Here is a 27,878-nt window from a genome sequence, read left to right as displayed (position 1 = left end):
CTGTTTCCACAGATCACAAAATATTTGAGAAAAACAAATGAAATATTAAATATGCATTATTATTTCTCGTTGTCATACGGTATCAACAAATCATGAAGTATAAAGTTTATGTCGTGATTGATGAGCTTTAAAAGGAAACTGGATGTGAAGAAAGGAGATCACACTGAAATTATTATCCATCATCTGGAAGTTCAAGAGTAATAATTGTATGTTTTTCCTCTTTCGTTTTTTAATCGTTTTGGATAGATTTATACTGACTTATTCCCTAACAGAATTTGAGTTTTCGAAAGTTTGACTAGTATCAGAAAGCAATGAACGTATTTATTATACATTATTTACATACTTAAATTTGTATTATACTGTATAATGATATTATATACTTTATATACTTTCCATTTTTGGTGTACTAAATCAAATTACGTCAATTTCTTTAAGAAAGACAAAATTGTGAATACGAGAAACTACGTATAATTTTATTATTTGATTTTAGTCAGAATAGAATTTTCACATTCTTTTGAAAACACTACTTAATGAAGTAACTTAAATCAATATCATTTTTAAACGTTAAATTTAGGCCTAAGAGATATTAAAAATTTCAAGAGATATGAAACTGGAACATAGTCTACATTTTTATATTAGTATAGGCTACAATCGTGTCAAACGAAATAACAGAATTATGTTCAGTCTGTCCAGTCTATCCATCCTGGTAAAATAAGCATTTGTAGAGAAAATCTAATGATATTAAATGACGAGCTGTATAAAGCAAATATGATCATTCTATTTATTCTCTACATAGGCTACCATTAAAAATATTAGTTTTAGAAAAGCAAAATGAAAATAACATCGTAAAACGCATGCAACTTACCAATTAGACGTGATTGAGAAAATTTAACCGATCATTTCCATACATTCGAGTATTATTACACGAATCAAGCTATTAACCTTACGCTCGACTTCACCCGTGGTAGTCATGCTGGTGACATAACGCTACGCTCTTTATACTTTGATGAAAAACATGCATGATTCCCTTGCGACATTTCTATCAGATTAAATTTGATTCTGAACCATTAAAATGCATTTTTAATTACTTCATTTGTTACATACAAGAAGGCTACTTATTATTTTTGTCAAAACCACGGCAATCTAGAACTGTCTCTAACATACCCGGCTGAATAGCAAATGAAAATATTGAATTACATTACTGTTAAAGCAAATAACTTATACTTTAATATCTATGTGCAACTTTAGAAATTTGGGGCCCCTCTGAAATCTTATGCTACAGGCCTCACACTAGCTGCACTGTGTGTGTATGTACGTGTATGTATGTATGTATGTATGTATGTATGTATGTATGTATGTATGTATGTATGTATGTATGTATGTATGTATGTATGTATGTATGTATGTATGTATGTATGTATGTATGTATGTATGTATTTTTAGTAGGTTATTTTACGAAGCTTTATCAACATCTAGGTTATTTAGCGTCTGAATGAGATGAAGGTGATAATGCCGGTGAAATGAGTCCGGGGTCCAGCACCGAAAGTTACCCAGCATTTGCTCATATTGGGTTGACGGAAACCCCCGGAAAAAAAACCTCAACCAGGTAACTTGCCCCGACCGGAAATCGAACCATGGCCACCTGGTTTCGCGGCCAGACTTGCTGCCGTTACTCCACAGGTGTGGACCGTATGTATGTATGTATGTATGTATGTATGTATGTATGTATGTATGTATGTATGTACGTACGTATGTCTGTACGTATGTATGTACGTGTGTACGTATGTACTGTATGTGCATACTTCTAAATATTAGACCTACACAGTGTGCCTGTTAAATAAAGAGATTTTTTGCGAATGTGCTGTGAAATGAGTGTTGAGAAGTACAGACCATTTTAACTGTTGGAAGCATATGTATATTACGATAGTTTTATATAGGCCTATTCAATAGATGCTATTTTAGTGACACAATGTTCAGCTGCCGTTTCAAAAATTCGAAAATGAATAAGAGCAAATTATAAATTTTGCTTTAAACTCAGAATATGTATTTGTGTGTGTGTGTATCTAAAGCCTACCCACTTCACTTGCGTGATTCGGGTTCCACATACTGAGGATAGATGACAGGACTGTGACCCATTTTCAAGTTGCACACCACTTCGGCGGGCCACATTATGCATTATGTGTATCTGTGGTTCAAGTGCTAGAACGCTGATTTTCCATCCAGGCGGCAGGGATTTCCGATACTGATATAGGAAGGGCTTGGGTCTTCGGGCCCCTGGGACATATCAGGATACTTATCTTCGAAATGGGACCTGGTTCTACCAGGGGCTGAAGCAGGATGGCCGCCTGTCAGCGTCATCCAGGCCACCTGTCGAACTTTGACAATCATCCCATGTTCTTCTGTAATTCCACTAACATTCTCCACTTTCCTCTTATTTCATCTATCATCTGCAATAATAAAAATGCCTGTGCTGAAGTCTTGGAGGAGTGCGTAATAAGGGTTTCCGATGCTGATATAGGAAGGACTCGGGGCTCCGGTCCTCTGGGGCATATCAGTCTACTCGTATGAGGATGGGGCCTGTCTCTTTTACGGGTGAGGCTGGATAACTCACCTGTCAGCATCATATTCGCAAATGCCACCCAGGTCACCTGTCGGTCTTGGACAATCATCGCATATTCAGGGTGCACAATGGGCCAAAGCATGCCTAAGTAGTATATAAATCCGTTCCGAGTCCAGCCCTCGAAAATGAAGTCAACCAATAGTATCACATAGTAATTGAATGGTTGATAGCAAAAACTGAACAAGTCCAAAAATTCAAATTTTGAGCATAGTGCAGTTCTCTTCACTTCATTTTTATTGGGTTATTTTAAGACGCTGTATCAACATCTCAGGTTATTTAGCGTCTGAATGAGATGAAGGTGATTATGACGGTGAAATGAGTCCGGGATCCAATACCGAAAGTTACCCAGCATTTGCTCGTATTGGGTTGAGGGAAAACCCCGGAAAAACCTCAACCAGGTAACTTGCCCCGACCGGGATTCGAACCGGGCCACCTGGTTTCGCGGCCAGACGCGCTGACCGTTACTCCACAGGTGTGGACTTTCACTTCATTTCAAACGGCATCTATTGACATAACAAGTTTATACAAAAACCGGATTTGTGCCATTGAAATTAGTATTTGAAAATGTAAAAATAGGAAAGATTGGAGAATGCTGGGTTTGCAGTGAAAGACCTGTCCTTGGGCAGAACACTAAATGAATGAATGAATACATTTTTACGGAAACAATATGATTTTGTATAGATAATAACTTTTTAATATAACAATGTTACAGTCACTCATTCGACAAGTTTCAGACAAAAGTAGAATAAAATTTTATATTATCATACCTCATAATATAGAAGAAAAACAAACTGAAAAACAATCATAAGAATAAATCGATATCTATTCTCATATAAAGTCGAGTATAATTTATATCTAATCATAATTATGTAAATCCGATGAATTAATTTAGGAGGCAGTGATAGATTATTATGTAACAATGACATAATCAAATGTTTATCTAGTAACAGGGAATAGTCTTTTAATTTTTTCGAAGTTAGTTAAAGAAATAATTCTTATTATTTGGTTCTGGACATGAATTGTACAATAACATGACATAACATAGGTAAAATATAGGAGTGGTAGACTTCAGTGTCTCGTAGCAGAGATTCTTAAATGGTTTGCTACGGCCTTCTCCCTCAGGCAAGAATAAAACTGAAGGAAGAAAAATTTAATGCTTTGGTTACATATATGCTTAGTTTTGATTTAGCGACATATTTCATCTCTCACCGATGTGGAACTGTGATAAAATTAAGGGACACTAAATTTCAGGTATATATTATGAATATAAAATGAAATATAATAACAAAGTGATTACAGATTTGTGTGGGGAGTAATTTAATTTTATTTGGTATTTCAGACATTTGATTATAAATATTTATAAGCGAATTAAAAGCTGAAATACAGCACAATATTTTTATATAATTTTCATAAAATTTCTTCGCCAAAGTAATTCTTTGCTCTGTTTATTTTTTCAAGGAGTAAGTTACTTAGCCGTTTCGCAGCTCGAGTTTTTTTATTAAATCTTCCCAGCTCTCTTAGTTCTCTGGTAGATGATTCTAAACGTCAGAACAATACGATCAGATGATATTTCTAAAATGGTCAAACCACATCTCTTTGTATTCTCTGATCTCGTGAGATAAATTAAATAGTTTTCATCTTGGAATTTGCCTGATTGTTAATAGTCCTTACTGCTTGCAGCAATCAAATTTCAACTTTATGTGCCTTAGAAATCTCCCATTTTCTAAGAACTCACGTTTTACTATCACAGAAAAAGCTGGAACTGCTATTCTTTTATAAAATATTTTCTGTGTCTAGTTGTAATACCGAAGTTCCACATTCGAAACTGTCTTATCTTACTGCTTCACTATTGTAATATTAAAAGAAATTTATTATAGATTCTCAGTTATAGTGAAATATTTACTGATATAAAATTTTGGTGATACCCGTTCAACTATTAGTCTACCTAACTGTACTGCTACATAGACAATTTAATAATATTTATCCCTATTACGATTATTCATACTTCACGTTTAATAATTAATTATAATTAGTCGTACATTACCAGTTTTGTGCAAAAATTGTTGTTAAAATACGAACACATTAGAAATAAGACCGTAACAGTCCTCAAATGCTAACCGAAGCTACTGATATTAGACCTACTGTAATAATTAAAGAACCTAATCAAATGATTGTAAGCATTGTTGCTAAATCTATAATTTTAAGATTAAAGCGGCCGTGATACCATACACTGTACGTCTAATAAAAGAAATCTAGAATTGAAATAATTCTAAAATGATATTTAATCACAAAATACGGACAATTGCAACATAACTTTTATTTTATTATGCATCTATATAAAGAATGAAAAACAAAACGAGTTTCAATTTATATAACATAATTTCACTTTCTCTTTATGAAACATTTAATCGACATTACTGTGAAACTACAAAAAAGATTAATCTGAGATTTTCATGGAAATACATGTCTTTTGCAGATAAGCTGATTTATGGAATGCCGCCACACTGTACACAGCGAATTCTTCCAAATGGACGGCTATTATTATTTTTTGTGTGTATTTTGTATCTACGAGTTAAATCAGTGGGAAATGATACAAATTAAATGCTATCGTTAAACTAAGGATATGGTGAGTTCTTATTTTAAAAATAAAACCAAATGACAATATATCAATTTCAACGATTTCCTTATCCTACTGAATTTTTCTTACACAACATAAAGTAATAAATGGAAAGGTGTAGACTGTATGACTTCAAAATTATGTTTCAGATATTGGCTCCAGAATCGAAAACTTTTTCAGATAAGAATTATGGCGCCTTAGAAGAATCAAAGTATCTCTAGGGCAGGATTGCAGAACTGGGGAAGAAAGGGGTAGAAGCATGGGGAAAGAGTTCGTTCCCCCACCCACAAGGCCGAAGCATTCTGTGACGTTTGGCAAACACACTGCTATCTCTTCTCTTCTCCCCCTACCATACAATGACGCGAGGTTGCAGGCAAGGGATGAGTTACATGTTACGACTTAGGCCTATGACGCGTGCTTCAAATGTATCACAGTTTTACATCTCTGCTCTAGCGGTTTGGGAGCAAGAGCTCCGTACTCTCTGGTCGCTTCATCAGCAGCATCTCATGCCAGTTACTTGCGAGTTTAGTTTCGAGCTTATGGAGGAGGGTTGAGGCACTCTTCATTTTTATGTATTTCAGACCACTGCAATTAAAGTAAAAATAAATAGTAAACTCCCACTCTGAAGAGTTCTTAACTTCGTAAAAGAAGATCTGTAAGAATACGAAACCTTTGATTAACTTAGTGGTTAATTCAGTTCCATAATACAGTACATATAATGAAAAAAAGTGCTATATAAATGTATTTCCTGTCGTTCTCTGTGATCTCGCGGTTATCATGCTGATCGTTGAATCTAATGTTCGCGCTTTCAAATCCGATTCGACCGAGAGTGATGGATTTTAATGCGCCATAAAATCCTTTGTATGGCTTGCTCCCGTGGGGAAGTAAAGCAGGGAGGCTTGTGTCGTAAATTTATGGCATACAAAAGAACTCAGTTCCTGATAAAGGACTCCAAGCAATATTTTTTTCGGTAATTTCTCGCTCACATTAACCGTGAAAGCGTCGTTAATAAAATTAACATAATATCATTAGGTACGGTACAATTAACACAATCGACACTCAGAGCCGTCTTAACGTATGGGCGTTGTGGGCAGTTTCCCGAGGGCCATGCTAATCTATGCATAGACCAGAACTTAACACTAATTTCCCAATAATCCGACTCAACATTCAAATCTCCTGCTAACTAGGTAGGAGAAAAATTACTAATTGTGAAGGATATCCTGAAGACCATTGACTTCAAGTCAAATTATAAAGGAATTCTCTGTAAATAAATTTAGTAAAGTTTGTGTTGAACACTTTATCAACAATACTTAAATAATTCATGATAATTTCATAATGTGCGCCTGTGTTCTCTCAGTTAGTACGATTTACCAACCAAGTACAATTTTTATGCTGAAATGTTTGTTTTTCAAGATCAAGGATCGTTTTGCATTGTCCAAGCCTTGGTAATGTTTTTTTTTTTTTAATATCAAAACACTGATTTTGTTGGAGGTACTAATAAACATTCGTTTCTTTTGTAGATAATTTTCATTTTAACTCCTGTGAAATGTTGTGTAGGCAGGGCCCAATGCACTGATTTACCCGGCGCCTATAATGCTGTTAAGAAGGCCCTGTAGCCACCATCACCACCATTGCCGCTACCACTATCACTACTGCTACTTCTGTTGCTACTACTCATACTACTACTACTACTACTACTGTACTAGTACTACTAAATTATGCATCCCTTTTTACATTAGTATAAGTTTATAAAATTACAGAAACAAAATGACATTTAATGCTGCGTTGTTTTTAACATGAATAGTCCTTGTGTTCACTTTTTTTAAATAGAGTTCTGCTTTGATTTTGTCTTAATGTGATAAAAATATCATAAATTCGAAAACAGTTTTGTGAAAAGTGTTTATTGACATAGACTATATGAATAACATTTTTTCGAATGCATGATTTCATGTTCTATAATTATACAATCTATATAGGCTATTTCAGTAACTTTTTATACAGATGAGCTATTTACATTTCGCTGTTTCTACCTCAACTCGAATGAGAACATGTATTTTCATAAATTAATTTCTACACACCTAGTTCCATTAAAAAGTTTAAAATATCGCTTTCTGCCAGATGTTTTCAAATATATCTGATCTCCAAAATTGACAAAAATATTAGGTACCGGTATATTATTATTAAGTACTTTAAATATTGTTATTGTTGTTAATCACACGTTCTGAATCTAAAACTGTCAAATTTAAACTTTTATACAGTTTAGGTTTCTGCTTTCTCTATAGATCTTTAAAGGTAGAAACACATTATTGACACGGCACGGCACGGAATGTGATTTCCAGTGGCGTAGCATGAAATTTTGAGCAGGGGAAGCTAATTCAAGTTGTCTTTCATGCAATATGAGAAAACGTATTACAAAAATGTAGTCTTAAAATAAATTAGTAGTCAATGTCAAGTCAGCAGTCGAAGATTGGTTGGAACCTCGTTAAGTAACACCAATAAGGCATGACCTCAAATGGTACGTAGTAAAATATGATTTCACGGTTTACACATCAAATATACAAGTATAGTATAACACTAGCTCACTCCCTGTCATAGTTAGAGGAATCACAATATTAACGGTCAACAGCTACAGTACGTAAGTATGCGACTGTCTTTTGGTTATGTATTTCATTGACAGCAAGGGAGTCGGTCATTTGTTTTTTAGATCACACTTTTGTTCGTAAGTCAGTCTTGATAATAGAATTGTCCTAAAATATTGAAGTAAATTGGTGTCAGGAACTGTTATTTCACTCATTATTTATTATATCAGCCACAATGCACACTAACACTTCAACTGAACACAACTGACGAAAAGGGATAACTCGGAAACTACTTATTTTCAATGTCAAAGCTAGCTTTCTGCGAGCCTAGCGACTAGGGTAGTTTAGTTAGAAAGGGATGGAAAATCTACGGAGTGGCTTACATAGAAGAATGAGTGTAAGAAACCAGTCTGCTTGGAAGCTGGTGTGTGCAGGCTTCTTGTTTACTGCTGCATCACAAATCATCCTGAGCTGCCGCATCACAATATTTTACGCGTAAATATAATTCTATTAAAATTAATAAATAATTTTGTCCATAGATTGCAGATTTATTATGAAATTATTAAACTGGGGAAGCTGAGCTTTTTAGCTTACATTGACGCTACGCCACTGGTGATTTCCTGTGCTGTCACGTTCTGCATTCAATGTGTGGTATTCGTTTTCTCATTTATTTACGTTGCTTAGAATCACACTGTTCCCACGCCACGGACGCCACGTCCTCTCCAGTGTAGCACTCGTGCCATCACGTTTAGATTTTCTGTTGCACCGGACATCGGTGGATGGTGGAGAGCACGTGCAGATTCATTATGGAATGATACATGATTGAAAAAGTAAGGAAACATGAATTTTTGTATAAGTTTAAGTTCTCTAATTACGGAGACCTGAATATGAGAAACAAAGGATGAGAAAAAATGGAAAGAGATTTGAATATGGGCGGTGAATACTATAATTATGTCAATTTATCCAGTATTATACAGAGCGTTTCACGTTAAGAAAAAAGCATTGAATATATGGAGGCTGTTCCCATCAACTATTCATAAATGTTTTCTTGAGAATTGGTAATTAATTAGTTCCTTTTAATTAATTGAACACAATTTCATTGAGAACTAGAGCGATTTTATGTGCTAAAATATTGTTACACTTCTAAAATTACCATATATTTAATTTACGAAAAACGGGGTAACAGCTAAATTGGTAGAATAGCCTTCCGCTTTGTTGCCAAAGATCTCCACTATGGACTTCAACAGACAAGTGGGGGCGGTACAGTTGAGGCCAAGATTTCACACTGTTAAAACACGTACAACATTGTCTGCGATGTTTAGAAATATATGTATACTGCATGTAATATTCTATAATTAGATCTCACATTTTAGGCTAAATGCCAATTTTTTTTTCTGCAGGAATAAACTAACACTGTTGAAATAACTTCAAGTTTTACACAAAATGTTAACATTTGGTATGGGCTTTATGGTGCGTAAAATACCTATTTATCCCCATTATGAGTTATTTTAAAGTTTGAGTAGAAAAATGCCTATTTCTGTTTTGTTAATATGTGTTTTTAATTTTTCGTATAGCAGTAATAGCCTTTATTAAAATGTGTACAACTATCAGCCAGTTTATATTTGTTTTGGAGGACTGACTCGGGACTCTTAGAATGAGGGTGTTGAGGTGTATTGAAACAGGAGAACCCCGAGAAGAACTCCGCACGGCCGCTTTGTCCACCACAAATTTCTTCCTGGCTCAGATGGAATCGAACCCGGGTTCCTACGTTGAAAGGCAGGGAGGCTAACCAGTCCAACACGGGCGAGGTATTTTTAGTACAGCAATGAAAGAGTAAGTTTTGGCTTAAAAACATTGTAATAATTTGTTTGTAGGAATGAAAAATTTCCCGGAAAATAACAGTTTTTTTTTGAGCACTTGAGCGGGCAATAGGAATACAAAAGAACAGTGTCGCGTGTAAAAATAGAACCATTTTACAAGCGCAGAACTTAAAAAAAAAAAGGTAAAGTCTCACAACAGAAATTTAGGCTTATATTATCATTGATCATGATGTCCTACAAAGCCAATAATTCATAATTCATAATTATTATGAATAATATGTTAATAAGTAATAATTTATTAGTTTCATTCTAATATTGAGATGTATGTATCAGGAACCATACAGAGCAATGAGGCTAATGAATTCATTAATAATAAGTTGATTATTCATAATTTAAGACCTAATAAAATGAAGTTTCTAATCACAGTAACTTCTTACTGTCTTTAACACTCTATCCAGTGATATTTAATATTCACCAATTATTTGCATCATTATAGTTATTGTAGTTTGAGCGGGTAAAAAATAATTAGGTGCCTAAAATCGATTTTCAGCTACCTAAAATTGTATTTTTAGTGTCTAAACTGTATTTTAATGCCATTTTATTTTTCTATTATTTAATACCCTAGTTCAGGTACCTAAAAGTTGGTTAATGGCCTAAATATCCGAAGTTTAATTATAATGTATATAAAATATAATATGCTTTTTTCTTTCAGAAATCATTATGGCATTAATAAGTTTTTTTTTCACTCACTCTTTTTTCTAACGGAGGCACCTAGCGGCAACAGTGTACTAATCAGGACCCATAAGACCAATGCTTTTTTCTCAACGTGAAATCCTCTATAACAATTAAATCATCGACTGAACTAACCTTTTTATTTCATTTATTATTATTATTATTATTATTATTATTATTATTACAGTGGGTACATCAGTGTATATGTGACCATACATATGAAGTGACATGGCGTGGCGATAATGTGCACACAACGCAGCACAGCACTTGCCTTCCAATTTATATGATCTCACAGGAGAACACATGCCGTGACAATAATGTGTTTCTACCTTAGATATGGCGAGTATTTAACTTTCGTCATTCATCCATACGAAGCCAGTTGTGTAGACCGATTTATCGACAGAGTCGTTGCCCAGGGTGCGTCACAGGAGGCTGGTCTACGCTACAACCACGATGACATGAGATGATGTAGAATTGTTGAGATGCCGCAGGGGAACCGGTGCACCCGGAGTAAACCCATGTGTTAACTGGATTCTTTTCTCAGGGTTCTCCCGTTTCTCAATATTGGGCATTTACAGTACATCATTTCGTCAACATTTCTCCATTTCGTCATAATTCCATAGCATTCCCCGAACGCCGGCTGGCGACGCACGGAGAGGGCTGGCCTAGGGACGAACTGGGTGGCTTGCTCGAAACCTGGGTGCGTAGCGAACCTTAGACAGCCGGTGTGGATTAGCGCAATAAATCGTAAAAGGTTGCAGTGCTGGATTATAGTGTCCATCTCCGAAAAATTCCACTCTATTCCATACCATTTTCATATCCACTCTCGGAATAGTTATTCTGCGGAGAAGTTCTCTGCAAATCAACACTTCGCATATAGGGCCGGATTTAGGTATAGTGCCGCCCCTAGGCAGTGCTAAAATTTACCGCCCCTCAACTCTCACAAACAGTTCATGAGCAGCTATTATACCGGTCATGTTTAGTTTAAATTAGTTTTAAATGAAATGTTACAATTTAGAAAACAATAAATGACTGGAATCAAAATACATGCATCTTACTTGTGAATTATAAAGATTTCCTTCCCACTTTCTTCGCAGAGAAAGCATTGATGATGTCATCAAAGTCGATCTGACGAAGCACATCAGACTCGATGCAAAGAAATATATTCTCACTTATTCATTGTTGAAACAAAATTGATTTGTGAAAGGCAAGCTGTGGTTTATTTTTTAGCATTGGTTTTGTTGGTGGTATAATTATTACGAGTATTTCTTACTTCGATAGGAAGTATAAGGTAAATTGAAAAATAAACTCCAACTCTTTGAGGAATAAACTTTTCATATCGAATTAGGCCTATATAGTGCACATGCTGGTAAGTGATTAAATAGTATTGTTGACGATATATTATACCGGAAATGTAACTGAGAGTTCTGGTTACTGTTCATAGCAATAATATAATAAACACACATCTAATTTAATTTTCAACAAAGCATTCTTTTTTATACAAGCAGTTAAATTTAAGCAGTTTCATAGTACCTATTCGTCCTGATAGTACTATATAATAACTTGATACCGGCATTACAATATAACTATGCAGCTGCACACTTTCCTTTTATTCCCGCCACGACTACGACAATGCGATAACAAAATAATATCCGACTTCCACAAGGTGTTCAAGAACAAACTTCTGAAAAGATTTATCAACAAGTGTTTTAAAAACAAAATTCAGTGTAAAAAAAAAGAGAGAGAGAAAATGCCTAAATCCGGCACTACGCATAGAGCAGAGGACATGAATTCTGTTAAACTCCGAAGAAAGGCAGGAAAATGATTTTTTTTCTAATGTACAAAAGAAATATCAACACGGAAACATTAATATACTCTATCTGGCTGTGAATCATGGAATGGAATGGAATTTTGGAGGGGGGGGGGCACTGCGACCCAGCACTGCGATCTTTCACGATTTATACGCAATATAGACCTAAGCTTACAAACATATTTACAATATACAACATATTTATGGCATACATGAAAAGAAGGCAGTACAGGGTAAAGGTTGGTAATATTGTGATACTAATAATATTATGATAGTACTTTTTGAGAATTTTTTACAATTTTACTGAGCGAGAGAAGAACCGGTTTTGTGCAGAAACTTGTACACGAACATTCGCTTAATATGTTGACGTAAAAACCCGATCTTCCTCTCGCTCAGTAAAATTGTAGAAAATTCTCAAAACGAATTATAATAATATTATTAGTATCACAATATTACCAACCTTTACCCTACACATTAATTTGATATTATTGTGTTTTCTAAATTTCGTAACAGTCGTGACTGGATTTGTTGCAATAAACAATAATATACTGTATATCCTCTGAACGCCTACGTTTTTTTTATTAGAAGCAGAGTTTGTATTGAGAGAAAAGATCTTCACATATCGCATGGCGTGCTAAGAGCGAACTGAAAATATGAGGCATCATTGTTCTCATCTGCTTCGTCTGTTAGTAATGTATTTCTCAAATTGAATAGCCTATATTTTTCTGCACAGCACTTTCGAACTGTCTTTGAATTCCTTTTGGCAATGGGCTCCTGTGGTACTTACTTGAGAGATAGTGCTGCTTTTTTCACTACGCTGATGCTTTCTGGCACAGCTAGGATTGATGAGTGTAATTTGTTTATGGCTTGGGAATATCTTTGAAATTCTGTTACATAAACAATTTTCATTGTCTCTGCATGCAGTCAAAGGCGATCTGTCGTATTGGTTTCACATGTTTCAGTAGCGTGGACAGCTATATCTCTAATATGAATATATATATATATATATATATATATATATATATAGGGCATATCAAAAGTCCGGTAACACTTTCAATATTTTATTACACAAAAAACTACTAATGATAGCACTTTCAAACACACGTCAGTTTAAAGTCAAACTCTCAAAGTTATTCAGCCGCTTAATTTTCAGCGACGAAGCGACATTCCATACGAGTGGGAAAATTAACAGCACAACTGTCGTGTTTGGGGTACACAGAAACCTCACAGAATCATTGAACATGAGCGTGATTCACCAAAGGTGAATGTTTTCTGCGCTTTGTCACAATGAAAACTGTACGGACCTTTCTTCTTCATTGAGGCTACTGTGACTGGATATTCATATCTGGACATGTTGGAGCAATGGTTGGTGCCTCAACGTGGACAAGATCTCGATGACGATTTCATCTTTCAGCAAGATGGGGCTCCGCCACATTTCCACAATGCAGTTCGTGCTTACCTGAATACGGAGATGTCTGATCGTTGGATAGGACGTGCTGGAGTAAGGGAGAGATGTTTCATGACATGGCCACCAAGGTCACCCAATATGACTGCATGTGACTTTTTTCTATGGGGGTACCTAAAGACCGTGTGTTTGTACCGCCTTTGCCATGTGATTTAGAGGAACTAAAAACCAGAATTCGAGAAGCTGCCGCCACAGTCACAGAGGATATGTTGTAAAGGGTATGGGAAGAGTTTGATTATCGTATGGACATCTGCCGAGTCACTCGTGGTTCACACATTGAATCTCTGTAAGGTGTAAACAGAACTTTGAGAGTTTGACTTTAAACTGACGTGTGTTTGAAAGTGCTATCATTAGTAATTTTTTGTGTAATAAAATATTGAAAGTGTTACCGGATTTTTGATATGCCCTGTATATATATATTTCTAAAGGCTCGTCCTGAATAAAGATATTCAAGGAAAAGACACCTGAAATTCCCCCTGCCTCCACATCTACTCACTCAATAGGGTACCTGGATAGAAGCAGTACTTTATCGCTCTCAAAATTATATCAGACAAGAGTCGACGTAGTCAATCTATTTGATGACGATGAGTGTGCTGCACAATGTGAATGGTAGCATGGCCGGAGCATGTTAGATAGTAGAGTAGTGCTGACCAGTCCATATGCTGTAGGTCGGTAAATCAAACCAATAGCAACCTTGTATAAGTTGTTCATTAGGCTAGGTAACAGGTTAGGTTAGGTAACGGTGGCTAGGGGTGGGTTAGGGACGACCCTTAGCATATCGGCCATACTGAGGCCTATTGTGCACACCGAATTTTACGGGATGAATGAGGATGAGGTGTATCAGTCCACCAGCCGCATGTGACTCCTCACCCGCTCACTCAATGGGGGCCTCCTACTTCCCCCTGTCCTGAGTTCATATCACCAAGGTGACCAAGCAGAACTGATCCATTCCAACGGCCCTTCCAAGTTGTCGAAGCGCCCTTGGAAGTGCTCTTAAGGAATGAATCCTGATAGAGATATTGCGGAAGGCTGGGAACCTAGGGACGGTTGCAGAGATGACACTTCCTCCTGTAAGAGGACGAAGACATGCTTCTTGACCTGATTATGGCTGTGGAATGAGATGAAGAAGATTAATGATATGAAACCTAAATTCTTTTTCTACACGGGAAGGAAGGGAAATGGACCGTGGCAATGAAAATTACAACCTGGCATTTGCCTAACTAACTGTGGGAAACCACGGAAAAACTACAGTCAGGTTGGTCGGTCCGAAAATCGAACCACGGACCTCCTGAATGCGAGTCTCATGCAGAACTCATGACCCACCTCGCTCGTTTTTAATAGGCTATATTGTATTATGTCACAATTATATGAATTTTGTCTGAAAAGCTATATAATACGATATTACATGCGATGTGTTTCTTTACAACAGAATGCAGGAATAAAGGTACATTCAAGGAATAATAAATTCTCTACATTATTGGTCTCAAGCCTGAAAGTCTGTGACGTTAAAGTGAGGAATAGAGGGAAAAGCACAAATTTAGATACTGGTAATAAAATAAGATATAGGCATACAGTATATATTTTCCTAAAAACAATAACTGTAACAATTATATTTCGCACAGGTCTATCACCTCTACAATAAGGTTAGTGTATATTTTGTAATTGGTATAATCCACTCCATCTCACTTTTCGCGGCTCAAGCAGCACATGGTCTACATCTTTCCCAGGTTTACAAAGCTGGGATGCAAACAATAATTAGTAATCGATGATCATATTCTGCTACAAATAATTTGATGAACCATTTCAAGTAAATCAGAATATGTCAACAGGAGCTGGTTGTTTCTGGACTGTCTGGATCCGGCCATGATCCAGGAACCCTGACATCCTGTCCCGAGAGCAGTGGTTCAGTACAGTGTACATCTCAACACTCATTTTCACATTCAGCTCGTCCACCTTCCAGCCTTCCAGTTTCACCCCAGATACATCCTCATGGAGTTCACATGCCTGCTCTGTACGACCAGACGACCACAGCTGCAGGTAAGACACTACTGTTGCCACAGTCAACACAGCTTTTCTCTTTGTTAGTCCTCTCTATTCAAATAATATATGCTAATCTAATATAATATATCTGATATTTTGATATCAGTTGCTATTAGGTTGCAACAACAATTTTAGTCGAAGATCTCAGATAGAAATAAATCATTTTGCAATAAATAGGAACAATCACACGAAACAGACAAATAAATAAATAAAAATGAGGTTATAAATGAGGTTTACCTAATCTCTGTTAATTTATTTATTTAATGTCTTGTAAACGGAAAATGTATTATATATCTTGTTATTTATTGTATCTTTGGTAGTTTTACTATTCTTTGGAAAACTTAAGAGTGTTAAAATTAAATTCATACTAGAGATCAATTAAATTCATACCAGAAATCTTATTTGTGTGTGTATGTGTGTCTGTGTGTGTATTTTTGCGTTTGTATCTAATGACGAACCTATAATCTGTAATAGATTGTACAGGGAATGAATAAATACAATACAATACAATACAATACAAGTTAAAATGCAATTAGCTATGTAGATTTCTACATAGCATAGGCTGGAAGATCATTCTAAATAAACACATTAAAGCAATAACTAAGCCAGAACACATTACTATTGTGTGTGTGCATGTGTGCGTGTGTGTGTGTGTGTGTGTGTGTGTGTGTGTGTGTGTGTAGTACGCCCATAATTTTTCTGTCGGTAAACTTTAAATTTAGGTATGTTATTTTCAGAAATACAGGCAGTTTTACAAGTGCTTCTATGAGCTTTATCCTATGTAGGCCTAATGGCAAATAAGGATTCGAACAATTGAAGCAAAGTTACATAATGAGAACTGACATATCTGTTCATTTATTCTAATTAAATTATATGTTTTCAATAAAATTATTTGGGTACAACAAAATATATTATCCTAATAATTCTTATGTTTTGAAGGAAAAGGAGTGACTAATCGATGGCAAGCAAGGACTAAGAATATCCCACGACAACAGCTGCAAAATACACAACAGCAAAAAAAACACCTACAAAGTCAAACGCCTCTCACCAGCAGCGGATACCAACTTCCACAGACAAATGGACCTTTTCTTATATCATATAGTCCTCATCAAGGCTCCAGAAATCAGCAATTAGTAGTTCTGGACCCAAAAGCAACTAACATACCAACTACATCACAGACACTGTTGTTGTCTCCCAAAAATAACCAATCGGTAACCTCACACAGCGTAGGTCGTACTGTACAACTTCAGCCACAGGGACATTCACAATCTACAACTCCCACCTTGTATCCGATTCTTCAGATCAATCCTTGCCTAGAGCACATTCAAAATTCTACTTATCCACATGGATATTGCATTATAGAGGGAATATTTCCTAATTCTGCTACATCACAGTTAACGATTCCTTGTTTTGTGCCTGTTAATCAGACAAAAACTAATACTCACAAATCACATTACAACTCCTCCAGCTCGAATTTACAGTCATTAACAATAAATAATAAACTACAGCCACAAACACAGTTTCGATATCAACAGCAAAAACAGCAGAGGCAGCAGTATTCTGCTGCTAGATATCAACAGGTGTCGCCTTCACTGTCAAAACAACAACAGTCACTTTTTCAGACTGTTCCCCAGCAGTCTCAGCTTGTTGTATTTCGACCACCACCGCGAGAGAAAATAAAGAGTCCAGCATCTCAGTCCGAAAACCCAGCACAAGATTTTGGTAACAGTCCATGTTCTAAGATATTTATACCTCAAAACGCTGTTCAATCTGAAACAACAGAGCATTATTTAAACAGTAATACTTCCAGAATTCGTAACATAGAGAAGAGAAAAGATTCAGTAGGAAGTGCAAGAAATCATTCTCCGCCAAATAATATGAGTGTAAATAGTAACCAAAACGTTCAACAGAATTCTAACGTTGTTTTCACATCAGGAATCAGCTCCAACTCCCCAGAAGGTATTGATGTCGTAACCTCAATTCAATCCACCTGGTTGTCCACACAGCCGTTGGGTAATGTGCATTTGATAATGGGTTTGTCAGCTGGAAATGCTTCAAAGAAGCAAGAAACAAACGAAAATGTTGATTCTTTACCAAATCCTATTGCAAGACCTACGAGTATTAGTTCTCAATCAGTGGAACTAGAAAATGTTCAACTGTCATCATCTACTGATAATGATATTCAAACCAAAAATCTCCATCTTCAATCTGATTCTTCTACAAGTTTTGATTTCAGCATAGAAGCTGAAAAAATGGTTTCTGCTCTTTGTAACTCAACGCCACTAAAAGACATAGAGTGTAGAGATAATTCACTTCCCATAGAAAATATGGACAAATCACACAATGAGGGAACTCAATTATTAGTCAGAAGAAATAGTGAGGGGCATTTAGTGTCATTGGGAAGGTTAAAGGAATTTAATGACGGCAGTGAACCAAACTTCTCAAATAATCCAATTTCAACTAGAAGAGAATCCAAACTTTGGGCGTCAGCAGCTGCAACAGAAAGCTCAGATGATGATGCAGTTTCAATTAATTCCAACTCATCTTTAGATTTTCAGACGGCACCAGAAACATTAAATTTACATGCAATGATTGACTGTGAAAGTGAAAGAAATATTACTGTTTCTCCACTGAGGCTTTCCCCATCAAGCAATAGTTCAGCAAGTACTGCAAAAATTAATGAGTCAAAAAGAAATAGTATCACTTGTTTACAGGAAAATTTCGTTAATAGAACCAGTGAAGTAACTGGACCACGTATGGAACGTTCTGAGGAGTCTGTCAGTTCAAAAAGAAAATTGAAAAATGCATCCTGTCAGAAAGATATATGGGAAAGTGCTTACGATGAACAACGCATGTTTCGTGAGATTACTGTAAAAGGATGTTATGAAATTAGCAAAATTATTGAAGAATATATTATGTCACCATCACTAGAAAGCTTGAATAAGTTTTGTATGGAGGTGCAACAAGCAGTATCTAAACCAGAAAACTTATTAAGTGAAAGTGTTCAGAAAGATGTAATTATGGGTTTTCTTAGATTAGCAAATTGTTGGACAAATCTTTATCCTTGTCTAGGAATATCACAGTACAAACTAGATAACTTGGACACTGTAAATGTTGAAGTTAGTCGACTATATCAGAATTGGACGTGTGCTTCAAGAAAATTAATGGAGGGGTTAATTAAGTTGTTTGAGAACCAGGTGAGCAATACTCACGTTGAACATACAAACAAAAAAGACAATGTAAATTTAGGCCAAGTGCATCAAAGTGATCTTATTAGTTACGATAATCAAGAATTTGCTTGTCAAAGTGATTGTACATTCGGTGTGTCTCAAGGCATCTATTCTAATAATAACTATTCTTCCACAGCAGCTCTAGCTGATGTATATGGGATAGTAACTGCGGAAAGTAGTGATTCTCCCTTGGTCTTAGCGTCCATCTCAGAGAATGTTATTCCTGGTTACAATACTTCACCAATATATGACGTAAGATCGAGTACTGTTAATCATGGTCACATACAGAACAATTTAACGACGTCCAAATCAAACTGGAGGCTTCGAAGATTTACTGAGTTGCAATCAGAGAATGCAGCAGGAACGCGAAATCAGGCTGCAATGCGTAAAAATAAAGCTTCATTCCAAACTCCCAAAGAAAATAACAGGAGATGGAATATGACGTCATCAGAAAGTACTGCATCATTTCATTCCACCTACACAAATCCGAAGTACAGTGAAACTCCACACAGTGCCTCCAGGAAGATGGATGATGCTGGAACCAATTCCTCAAGAGCATCAAGAAGCGAACCACAAGTCACAAATGATAGGTACAATCGTCATCACGTAAGCAATAGATTTAAACAAAAAGGTAACACTACCTGTCAAAAATCAACTGCAAGCAAACTTAATGTGGAAACACACTTAAGAGACAAAGCAATAGAAAATGTAGCTTCCAATAAACACTGGAAACATCAACAATCAGATTTGTTACAAGTTAACCAAAAGACCTCTGGCCATGAGGTTTATGTTGGAAAAATTTCAATTGATGAAGTAGACGCAGTACCAAAACATAAGATGACCCCTCTGAGTCAGATAGAAACAGGTTTTCAGAGTCCAACACAACAAGTAGATTTGTCATCTTGGTTTCAGAATTTGGGTGGTACTACTCTTCCAATTTCTTTAGAATCTTCACATGTGACACATTACCAAAATTCACCAGAATATGTATCTTCAGATAGAAGAAATCAGTCTAATTCTATTATGAACAATATACTAGTGCCGAATCAAGACAGTTCGGCTACATCAACTGTAATGTCATCACAACAATCAGCACTTCATTATAGTTATCAAGATAAAAGGAATCAGTTGATTTCTGGGAAAGGCAAGACTTGGTCAAATAAACGAAATACCGGTAATAATTATGTAAGCAAAAAATCTGTAACATATCCAGCTACAAACCATACTAGTGTGTTGATATCTCAACAATGTGATGAGCATGACAGCTCAGATGACCTTCAGGATCGAGTCTATATGAAACCTGGAAGCTATGATGTGCCAAAGAGAAGGCCATCTGTTGTCAGTAACCGTAATGCTACACCCTTTACCATTAATAACAATGCAATTACTACACAAAGATCGCCATCACCTGTGACTGGTGTGATAGTACCATTTCCTGCTGCACCAATTGTTCTACCACCCTCTAGATCTAAGAAAACAGCTCCAAGTATCTTCAGACATATATTGACTTCTGAAAGTCAAGACAAAACTACATCATCTCCAGCTTCCGTTAGACAAAATAATGTAACAGTAGATACTTCTGATCTTGCATGGAAAGCTGCATGCGCATCAGCTGGAACACTTCTGGAAACTTTGCAGGCAAGCAACAGATCTCCTAAACCTGAAGCTTCCAAAGACACCGAATTGGAACGTGGAGAACACACTATATCTAATAAAACCTGTATTGGCAATGAAAGTAGTGAAGGCGAAGATGATCCAAGTCCAAAGTGTGATGACGAGTCTAAAGAAAAATTGATGTGTTTTAAAAAAAACAAATCTATACCCGAAAGACGTAAAACCAATGTGGTGAAAACAGATGATTGGCTTATCAGTACTTTAAATAATAAGTCTAAACTTCGAAGTCATAATGAAACAAAAGATAATGAAGGTAATGAAGCGGAAATATCTTCTTCAGATTCAGCTAGAAGTAAAGTTAATAACACGAATAAATCATGTGAAGAAACAGCAACACATACAAGTGTTCAGAAAGGATCTGATTCTTCCAATCCAGTAAATGTGCAAAAACCTACTTCTACAAAGAATATGTGTAACAGACGCAAACAAGAAGGAAAAAAAGATGATGAACAAACACTAAGATCTAGGAAGTCAGCAAATGCAACTACAGGCAAGAAGTCACATTCTCATCACAATGAAGCAGGTAGAAGCAACTCAGACTCAAGGAAAAGGAAACTTAATGAGCGCTCTCCTAGAGAAGATCAAACTGAGCACATAAATAGTGAAAGTTCTGTGTCAAACTCTGCTTCAACCAGTGAACAGACTCAAACGGTTCAACCTGTCTGCAATAACAAGAATAAAAATGACATTCGTAACAAAGCCACGTGGAATGTTTGGTACAGTTCAAGACGCCGACGAGGGCTTAGTAGTATTGCTGTTAATAAACTCGAGGATATTCTCAATGTCGTGTGGAATATGGATGCGTCAGATTTTATAAAATATCCTGTTTCTTCTAATGATGTAAGTATTGCCTACCTATACATATATCATATTTATTAAGTTGTCTTTACAGAATACATTTTAGGTTCTATTTAGGAAAAACTTGTCAATATTATTATAACAACTACTTCTATATCTTTGCAGATAGATGACTATTACAAATATGTGAAACATCCAATGTTTCTTGAAACCATTGGCTACAAACTAAAAAATCGTATTTACGAAACAATAGAACAATTTGTTCACGATTTCCGGAGAATTTTTATTAATGCTAAGTTATATAATAAGGTAAGCTGACTATATACATAATTATATAACCAACTAAAAAGTACCTATTTAGATTACGGTATTTATATGATTTTATTAATGCTAATATTCATTTTGATTTCAGTATCACTTATTTCACTTCCATATTCGTTTAAGATACCAGCAAAAAGAGGTTCACACATGAACAAAGACCAAACATATGTTAGCACTTTAAATAACCTCCCATATAATACAGCAACTATATTAACTGCACGGTAGTATTGGAGTTAAGCCATTACTGGTATTCTGGAAGTCAGAAGTTCACTGGTTGGATTCCTGATGGAGTCATGTATTTTCTTTATCAATTTACTCCTTCTGGCCACACTATGGTCCTGGGGTTTACTCAACTCTAACAGAAATGAGTAAAAGGGGTGTTTTCTTGGTGATAAGGGACGTGGGCACGTAGGACTGACATTTATACTGCCATTAGTGCTGTCTGTACATGCTAGAACCTTAACTTCCAGCTACATTGTGAGCCTCCAGGGCCTATAAATGGGAATGACTTCACTATAAACGGTAATATGAGATCCTATTCTCAAGATTATCCCAAAACCAAATGATCATTATTGCCATGAGAACAGTTCTTAAGGAAACATTATTTTATGATCTCCACACACACGCACGCGCACGCACGCACGCGCACGCACGCACGCGCGCGCGCGCGCGCACACACACACACACACACACACACACACACACACACACACACACACACACACACACACACACCCGTATTTCATAAAGATTTGAGGGGTTGTAAAACTTTATTGCAAGTAAACTATTGAACTTACGTTAATGAAACCAGTCCAGAATGAATGAGGAACTCAAACAGTTTTTTGATACGAATGTTCAATGTGTCTACCATAGTTGACATGGCACACATCCACACAATGGTCTAGTTCTTGCCACATTCACATTAACATAAACTTATCAATAGTGTCAACCGCTGCGAAGATATGCTCCCTTAGGTCTACGATATCAAGTGGAATTGGTGTGACGAATTCCCTGTCATTGATGCAACCCCACAAAAGGAAGTCACACTGTGTGAAGTCTGGTGATCTTGGGGATCACAGCATTAGGTGCTGGTCATTTTCAGATGCACGTCTTAACTAACGTGTTAGCAGCACTGTGTGGGTTATTTTCGAATTTTCTACGAAATTCACGTTGGATAGTAACCACTGAGCTAGTAGTCTGAAATTCCAAAACACAGAACGATTTCTTCACACACATAGCAGCATCTGCAGCTGAACAGAACAATGTGAGTGACTGCCTAGCAGCAGCGAAATATGAGCTTCAGCTGCAGCTGAACAAAACGAAAGACTTAGCGGGAGGCAAGTGAACTCTCTTATATACACAAACTGTTTGAGTTCTTCGTTTGTTCTGGACTAGTTTCATTAACGTAAGTTCAGAGTTTATTTGCAATATAGTTTTGTAACCCTTCAAATGCTTATGAAACACTGTGTATTTTGTTTGAATTTATTACATATATACATAAGTGTTCCGCCCATGGGCAGGTCTTTCACTGCAAACCCAGCATTCTACAATCCTTCCTACTTTCTGTTTTCCTCTAAGTCTCCGCATATGATCCGCACATCTTAATGTCGTCTATCATCTGATATCTTCTTCTTCCCCGAACTCTTCTCACCATTCCTTCCAGTGCATCCTTCAGTAGGCAGTGACCCAACCAATTCCTTTTTCTCTTTCTAATCAATTTCAGCATCATTCTTTCTTCACCTATTCTTTCCAACACAATTTCATTTTTTATTCTGTCTATCCACTTCACATGCTCCATTCGTCTCCATATCCACATTTCAAATGTTTCTATTCGTTTCTCTTTATTTCGTCGTAATGTCCCTGTTTTTGTCCCATATAATGCCACACTCCACACAAAGCACTTCACCAGTCTCTTCCTTAGTTCTTTTTCCAGAGGTCCACAGAAGATGCTCCTTTTTCTATTAAAAGCTTCCTTTGCCATTGCTATCCTCCTTTTGACTTTCTGGCTGCAGCTCATGTTCCTGCTTATAGTATAGAACATTCCAAGTATTTGAAGCTGTTCACTTGCTCTACTGCCTCATTTAGAATTCGCAAGTTTACCTTCTTTATTTTTCTTGCGACAACCATGGTCTTTGTCTTGTTTGCATTTATCTTCATCCCATACTGCTCACAGCTGTCATTTAGCTCCAGTTGTAGATATTTGCTCATCTACAGTAGATATTGTAAAGTGATTTTCATTGTTACAAGGTGTGTGATAAGTGACTGCCTGTTCACAAATTTTAATAATGATGTTATTTAATGTTCCAAAGAATAAGGGAGTAACAGGTGTGTGATTATTATTATTATTATTATTATTATTATTATTATTATTATTATTATTATGTACAGTTTCAGGTGAAACATGTCTCCAGTTCTGAGTGTGGAGCTAAGTACTAAAATAGTCGCCAGGTATGAAGTATGGAATTCAGTTGTCTTGGTGCAATGTTGGCGAAGATATTATTTTACATGCCAGTTGACCTAAAAACAATGATAACTGGTTCTAGTAAGGACGGACGTATAGCAGGCCGTCTGTCCATATTCCAAACTCGAGGAAACATTGAACATTTCGTTGAACACTGCAATGTTTCCTGGAGTCCGGAATATTGAAGGATATCCTACTCTCCAAATGTTCTTAAGGCAGTCAGCCAGTGGTCATTTATTTATGATGACTGTTATTATTGCTTATTCTTGATTATACAATTTTAACACTTGTATATCACTAATAACATTGAACTTGTTAAATTAACAACTTTTATAACTTCACTCTGTTAAATAATCAAACTGTTATGGTGGAGTACATTACCTAATAGTTTCAGCGGGTCTTTATGCCAGAAGTTTGATAATGGCGTGAAGTTCCACCCAAACTAGTCACTAAAGTAAAGTACCATAATAGTTTCATTATTTAACACAGTGACGTTATAAAAGTTGTTAATTTAACTTATTGTACATCTTGATTACACAAACTGTATCTGTGTATTGTATACTTATCTCATCTTGATTATACATCTTGATTAAACTTGATATCTGAAGATAGCCCACAACAGGCTGAAACTATTCAACAAAGTACTGTCCCTAATATTTAACACGCGAATGCAATAAACTACATATTCCGAAGATGTTATTGCCTTGGAGTCAACTGACGTATGAATGTCATTTTCTCTTTCCCACTAATGCTGCACCAAGACAAGAGTTCTATATCTCGTACATGGCGGCTACTTTAGTTTTTTGTTCAACACACAAAACTAGAGATATCTTTTACCTGAAATACAATAGAATAAGAAAATCGAATAAGCTTGTTATTCCTTTCTTATTTTTTAAGCAATGCTTTATGACAATAAAGGACACAGTTCTAGTATGTTAAAACAGAGTCATTTATGAAACATCCTGTAGAATACCAATTCTTGTTGTGTCAGGACAATTCAGTATATCTCAACTTGACCAGTATATTGGAGACGAAATTTAACACTCTGCTGGAAGACCACTTCTCAGGTTGGGAATTTGGACATATCACTGGAGATCCAAATGAAAGTACACACATACCAGCCCTCAGATATTTGTCATTCAGTGATAAGAGCACATCTTCCAAGAACAGGCGTGCTAAATCATCAGGTAAAGCCTCTGTTAGCGTCTGAGTAGCCCACACACGAAGTCAGCCTCTAACTCAAAAGCACAAACCTCATCTGCATAGTGTGTGGAACAGTGAGACAGAAGTACCGATAGCACATTTAAGTTTTCTGTGATATGAACTGATGTTTATTGTCACTCTAGAGTGTTTCATAAGTGAATGTAACTTTGAGTGCTAAATTCAAAGCAATTTTGTGAAGAATTTATAATGAGACTGCAGTTTAGTAAGGCATAATGTAATGTATGTGCATAATCTGAGTAATAGGACAACAATATTAATACTTTATTGATTTCTTGTTGAGACATGTAAAGTTATTTTAGAAGTTTCTATATCTCAGTCATTGGTGAGAATAATGGTTCCTATTAATGTTAGCCACGTATTGCACTGTAAAATGATCTGGCTGAAGAAGTAAATTTGATTCACGAAGTGTGTAGGTATCTAGGATTCGTATCTCCTGAGTAAGGTTAATATTAAGTAGGTACTGAAAGATAGATATATAGTTGTTACAAAAATCAACTTCAATCGTTAATAAGCAAGGAGTTTTTCTCATTATCACAAGAAATTCTTAGATGAAAGGCATTTTCAGAATCCTTATCTGTTGATACTACAGCCAGATTAACTTTTATGGGAATAAGTTTGACAAGATTTGGAACTTAATGATCACTCTGGGTGTACATAGCTATAGTGTTTGTTTAATTTTCAACTAGTTATGTTGGGATTGCTTGTATTCAGCATCCTTTTACTTTTCTTTATGAACGCTTGTTCCAAGATTTAACCATACTGATATTTTATATGCTAAGGATCTTTTGAATTTGGTACATGACTGACATGAGCTTTCATGGAAATAAAGTTACAGTGTATTGATCCTATGATATTATGCAACCTACCTATTACATAAAGTTCAATTTGTTACTCCAGCAGTAATTTCGATTATTATATCATCAGCATCTGAGAGTTAATATTTTCATTATTAAAATTTTAAATATTTTGTTAACTGTGGTAACTTTTTCATTACTTAAAATTCGAATTTTGAACTAATACTCGAAATACTATAGTGATTTATTTTAGAAAGTCAAAACAATTTACAAACTATTAACCTTTATAACAGTAATAATATTAATGTAACTACAATAATCTATACAGGATCTTTCATTCTTGGTAAATGAATATGACAAAAGATAGAAACTTCGACCAGAAGTAACATCTAGATTGATACTCTTTGAATAAAGGAAAGATGCATGACATAATAATCTCAGTGCATTAATAACAAAAATGTTTATATTAACCTCTGTTACAGAATTATTCTGTGTAAGAAATGAAGTCTTGTATTTATTCAGTGAGACTGTATGATAGGATCAGAATTCCTAATTAATTTCTAGGTTTCTGTCGATGAAACAAATTAGTGCTTTAATGCAAAGAAATTATATAATTAAAAGTTATTCATATATTGAAAAGGCTCAAAATTAATCAAAAGTTTGTTTCTTAATAAGCATTTAATTGTTGCATTGATCATTAAGAGTTGTTTTACTGATGAGAATTCTTTTCCTGTCATATTTTCTCAGAATATTTAAGTAAAACAATATTATAAATATTATTTTAACCAAATTAAGAATTGTATAAAGCAATGTGAATAACAAAGTTACTGAAAATGGGATATATAGGCCTACTTTATTTATGAATTTTGGTAGGTAATGATAGTGAAAAAGATATGGAGGAAGACACATTTTTTTGTTTGATGTAGAGAATGACTTTCTCTCACTTACAAACATATCTGTAGCTAAAATAACAATATAATACATATTATGTACTGTATTTCTTGCCAGTAGCAATGGCTAGTACTAAAATATTTCTTCTCGTATGTAATTTTAAATAAGAGCACCAGTAAAATGAAAAATCAATATACATCATTTAACAAAATTTGTAAATAATAGAAGAACTTCAAAGGAATTTTTTATTAACCTGGTACCCATAAAATTTGTCTTCTTCCATTAAAATATCATTCATTCCAATCGAATTTTCATGCTTAGCCGATGTAAAAAGTAATAAAATATAATAATTTAAATGAAGAAAGTGAATTGTTTTCTGCAAGTCCCTCTATATTGACATTGAAATGCAGTCCTTCTGTTAAGTCCACCTAGCCTTGAATTCGGGCAAGATAGTTACTATCTGGCTGAGTGGTTATGTCACATCTCAGTTTCTCCCACCCGTTTCTGCTGGCCCCTCTGTAAAGGCTAGTGACTGAGTTGTTAGCCTTTTTCCTGAAAATATTTTCTTACGGAATTAGAATTCTACGTAATAATATACAACTGTTAAAATAATTCAAAGAAAAGGGCCCTGTTAAGTAAGTAGCTGTCATGTTATTTCCAGTTTCGACAACCCTGTGACATAACCACCCGATTGGACAGTATCTACTTGCGAATAGTGATCCTTCATCCTTTTTATATTCAACCACATTTCATCAGTTTTTATCCATCTGATCTTTAGTGCTGTCAATGTCCAAATTTATGT

The 27,878-nt window shown here is 35.6% G+C and overlaps 1 protein-coding gene across 1 annotated transcript; it reads left to right on the top strand.

The window, feature by feature from the left end:
• The first annotated feature begins 96 nt into the window (after nucleotides 1–96).
• LOC138712381 (rho GTPase-activating protein gacF-like) lies at nucleotides 97–27,312 on the top strand. The gene is made up of 6 exons (XM_069844081.1): nucleotides 97–206; nucleotides 5,097–5,246; nucleotides 15,473–15,680; nucleotides 16,623–21,427; nucleotides 21,551–21,694; nucleotides 25,159–27,312. Exons 2-6 carry the CDS (start codon nucleotides 5,244–5,246, stop codon nucleotides 25,375–25,377), a joined length of 5,379 nt encoding a protein of 1,792 aa, XP_069700182.1. The 5' UTR covers nucleotides 97–206; nucleotides 5,097–5,243; the 3' UTR covers nucleotides 25,378–27,312.
• The last annotated feature ends 566 nt before the right edge of the window (nucleotides 27,313–27,878 follow it).

Source organism: Periplaneta americana, chromosome 13 (genome assembly GCF_040183065.1).
Source record: "Periplaneta americana isolate PAMFEO1 chromosome 13, P.americana_PAMFEO1_priV1, whole genome shotgun sequence".
In the NCBI taxonomy this organism is placed as follows: Eukaryota; Metazoa; Arthropoda; class Insecta; order Blattodea; family Blattidae; genus Periplaneta; species Periplaneta americana.
The sequence above is the reverse complement of the archived record's forward strand: the minus strand, read 5'-3'. Positions and strand labels throughout refer to the sequence as shown.

What these genes read in the sequence shown, in the direction of transcription:
- LOC138712381 (XM_069844081.1), top strand. An exon ending in CCAGACGACCACAGCTGCAG is followed by an intron (nt 15,681 to 16,622) that starts GTAAGACACTAC and finishes TATGTTTTGAAG; the next exon opens with GAAAAGGAGTGACTAATCGA. An exon ending in ATCCTGTTTCTTCTAATGAT is followed by an intron (nt 21,428 to 21,550) that starts GTAAGTATTGCC and finishes ATATCTTTGCAG; the next exon opens with ATAGATGACTATTACAAATA.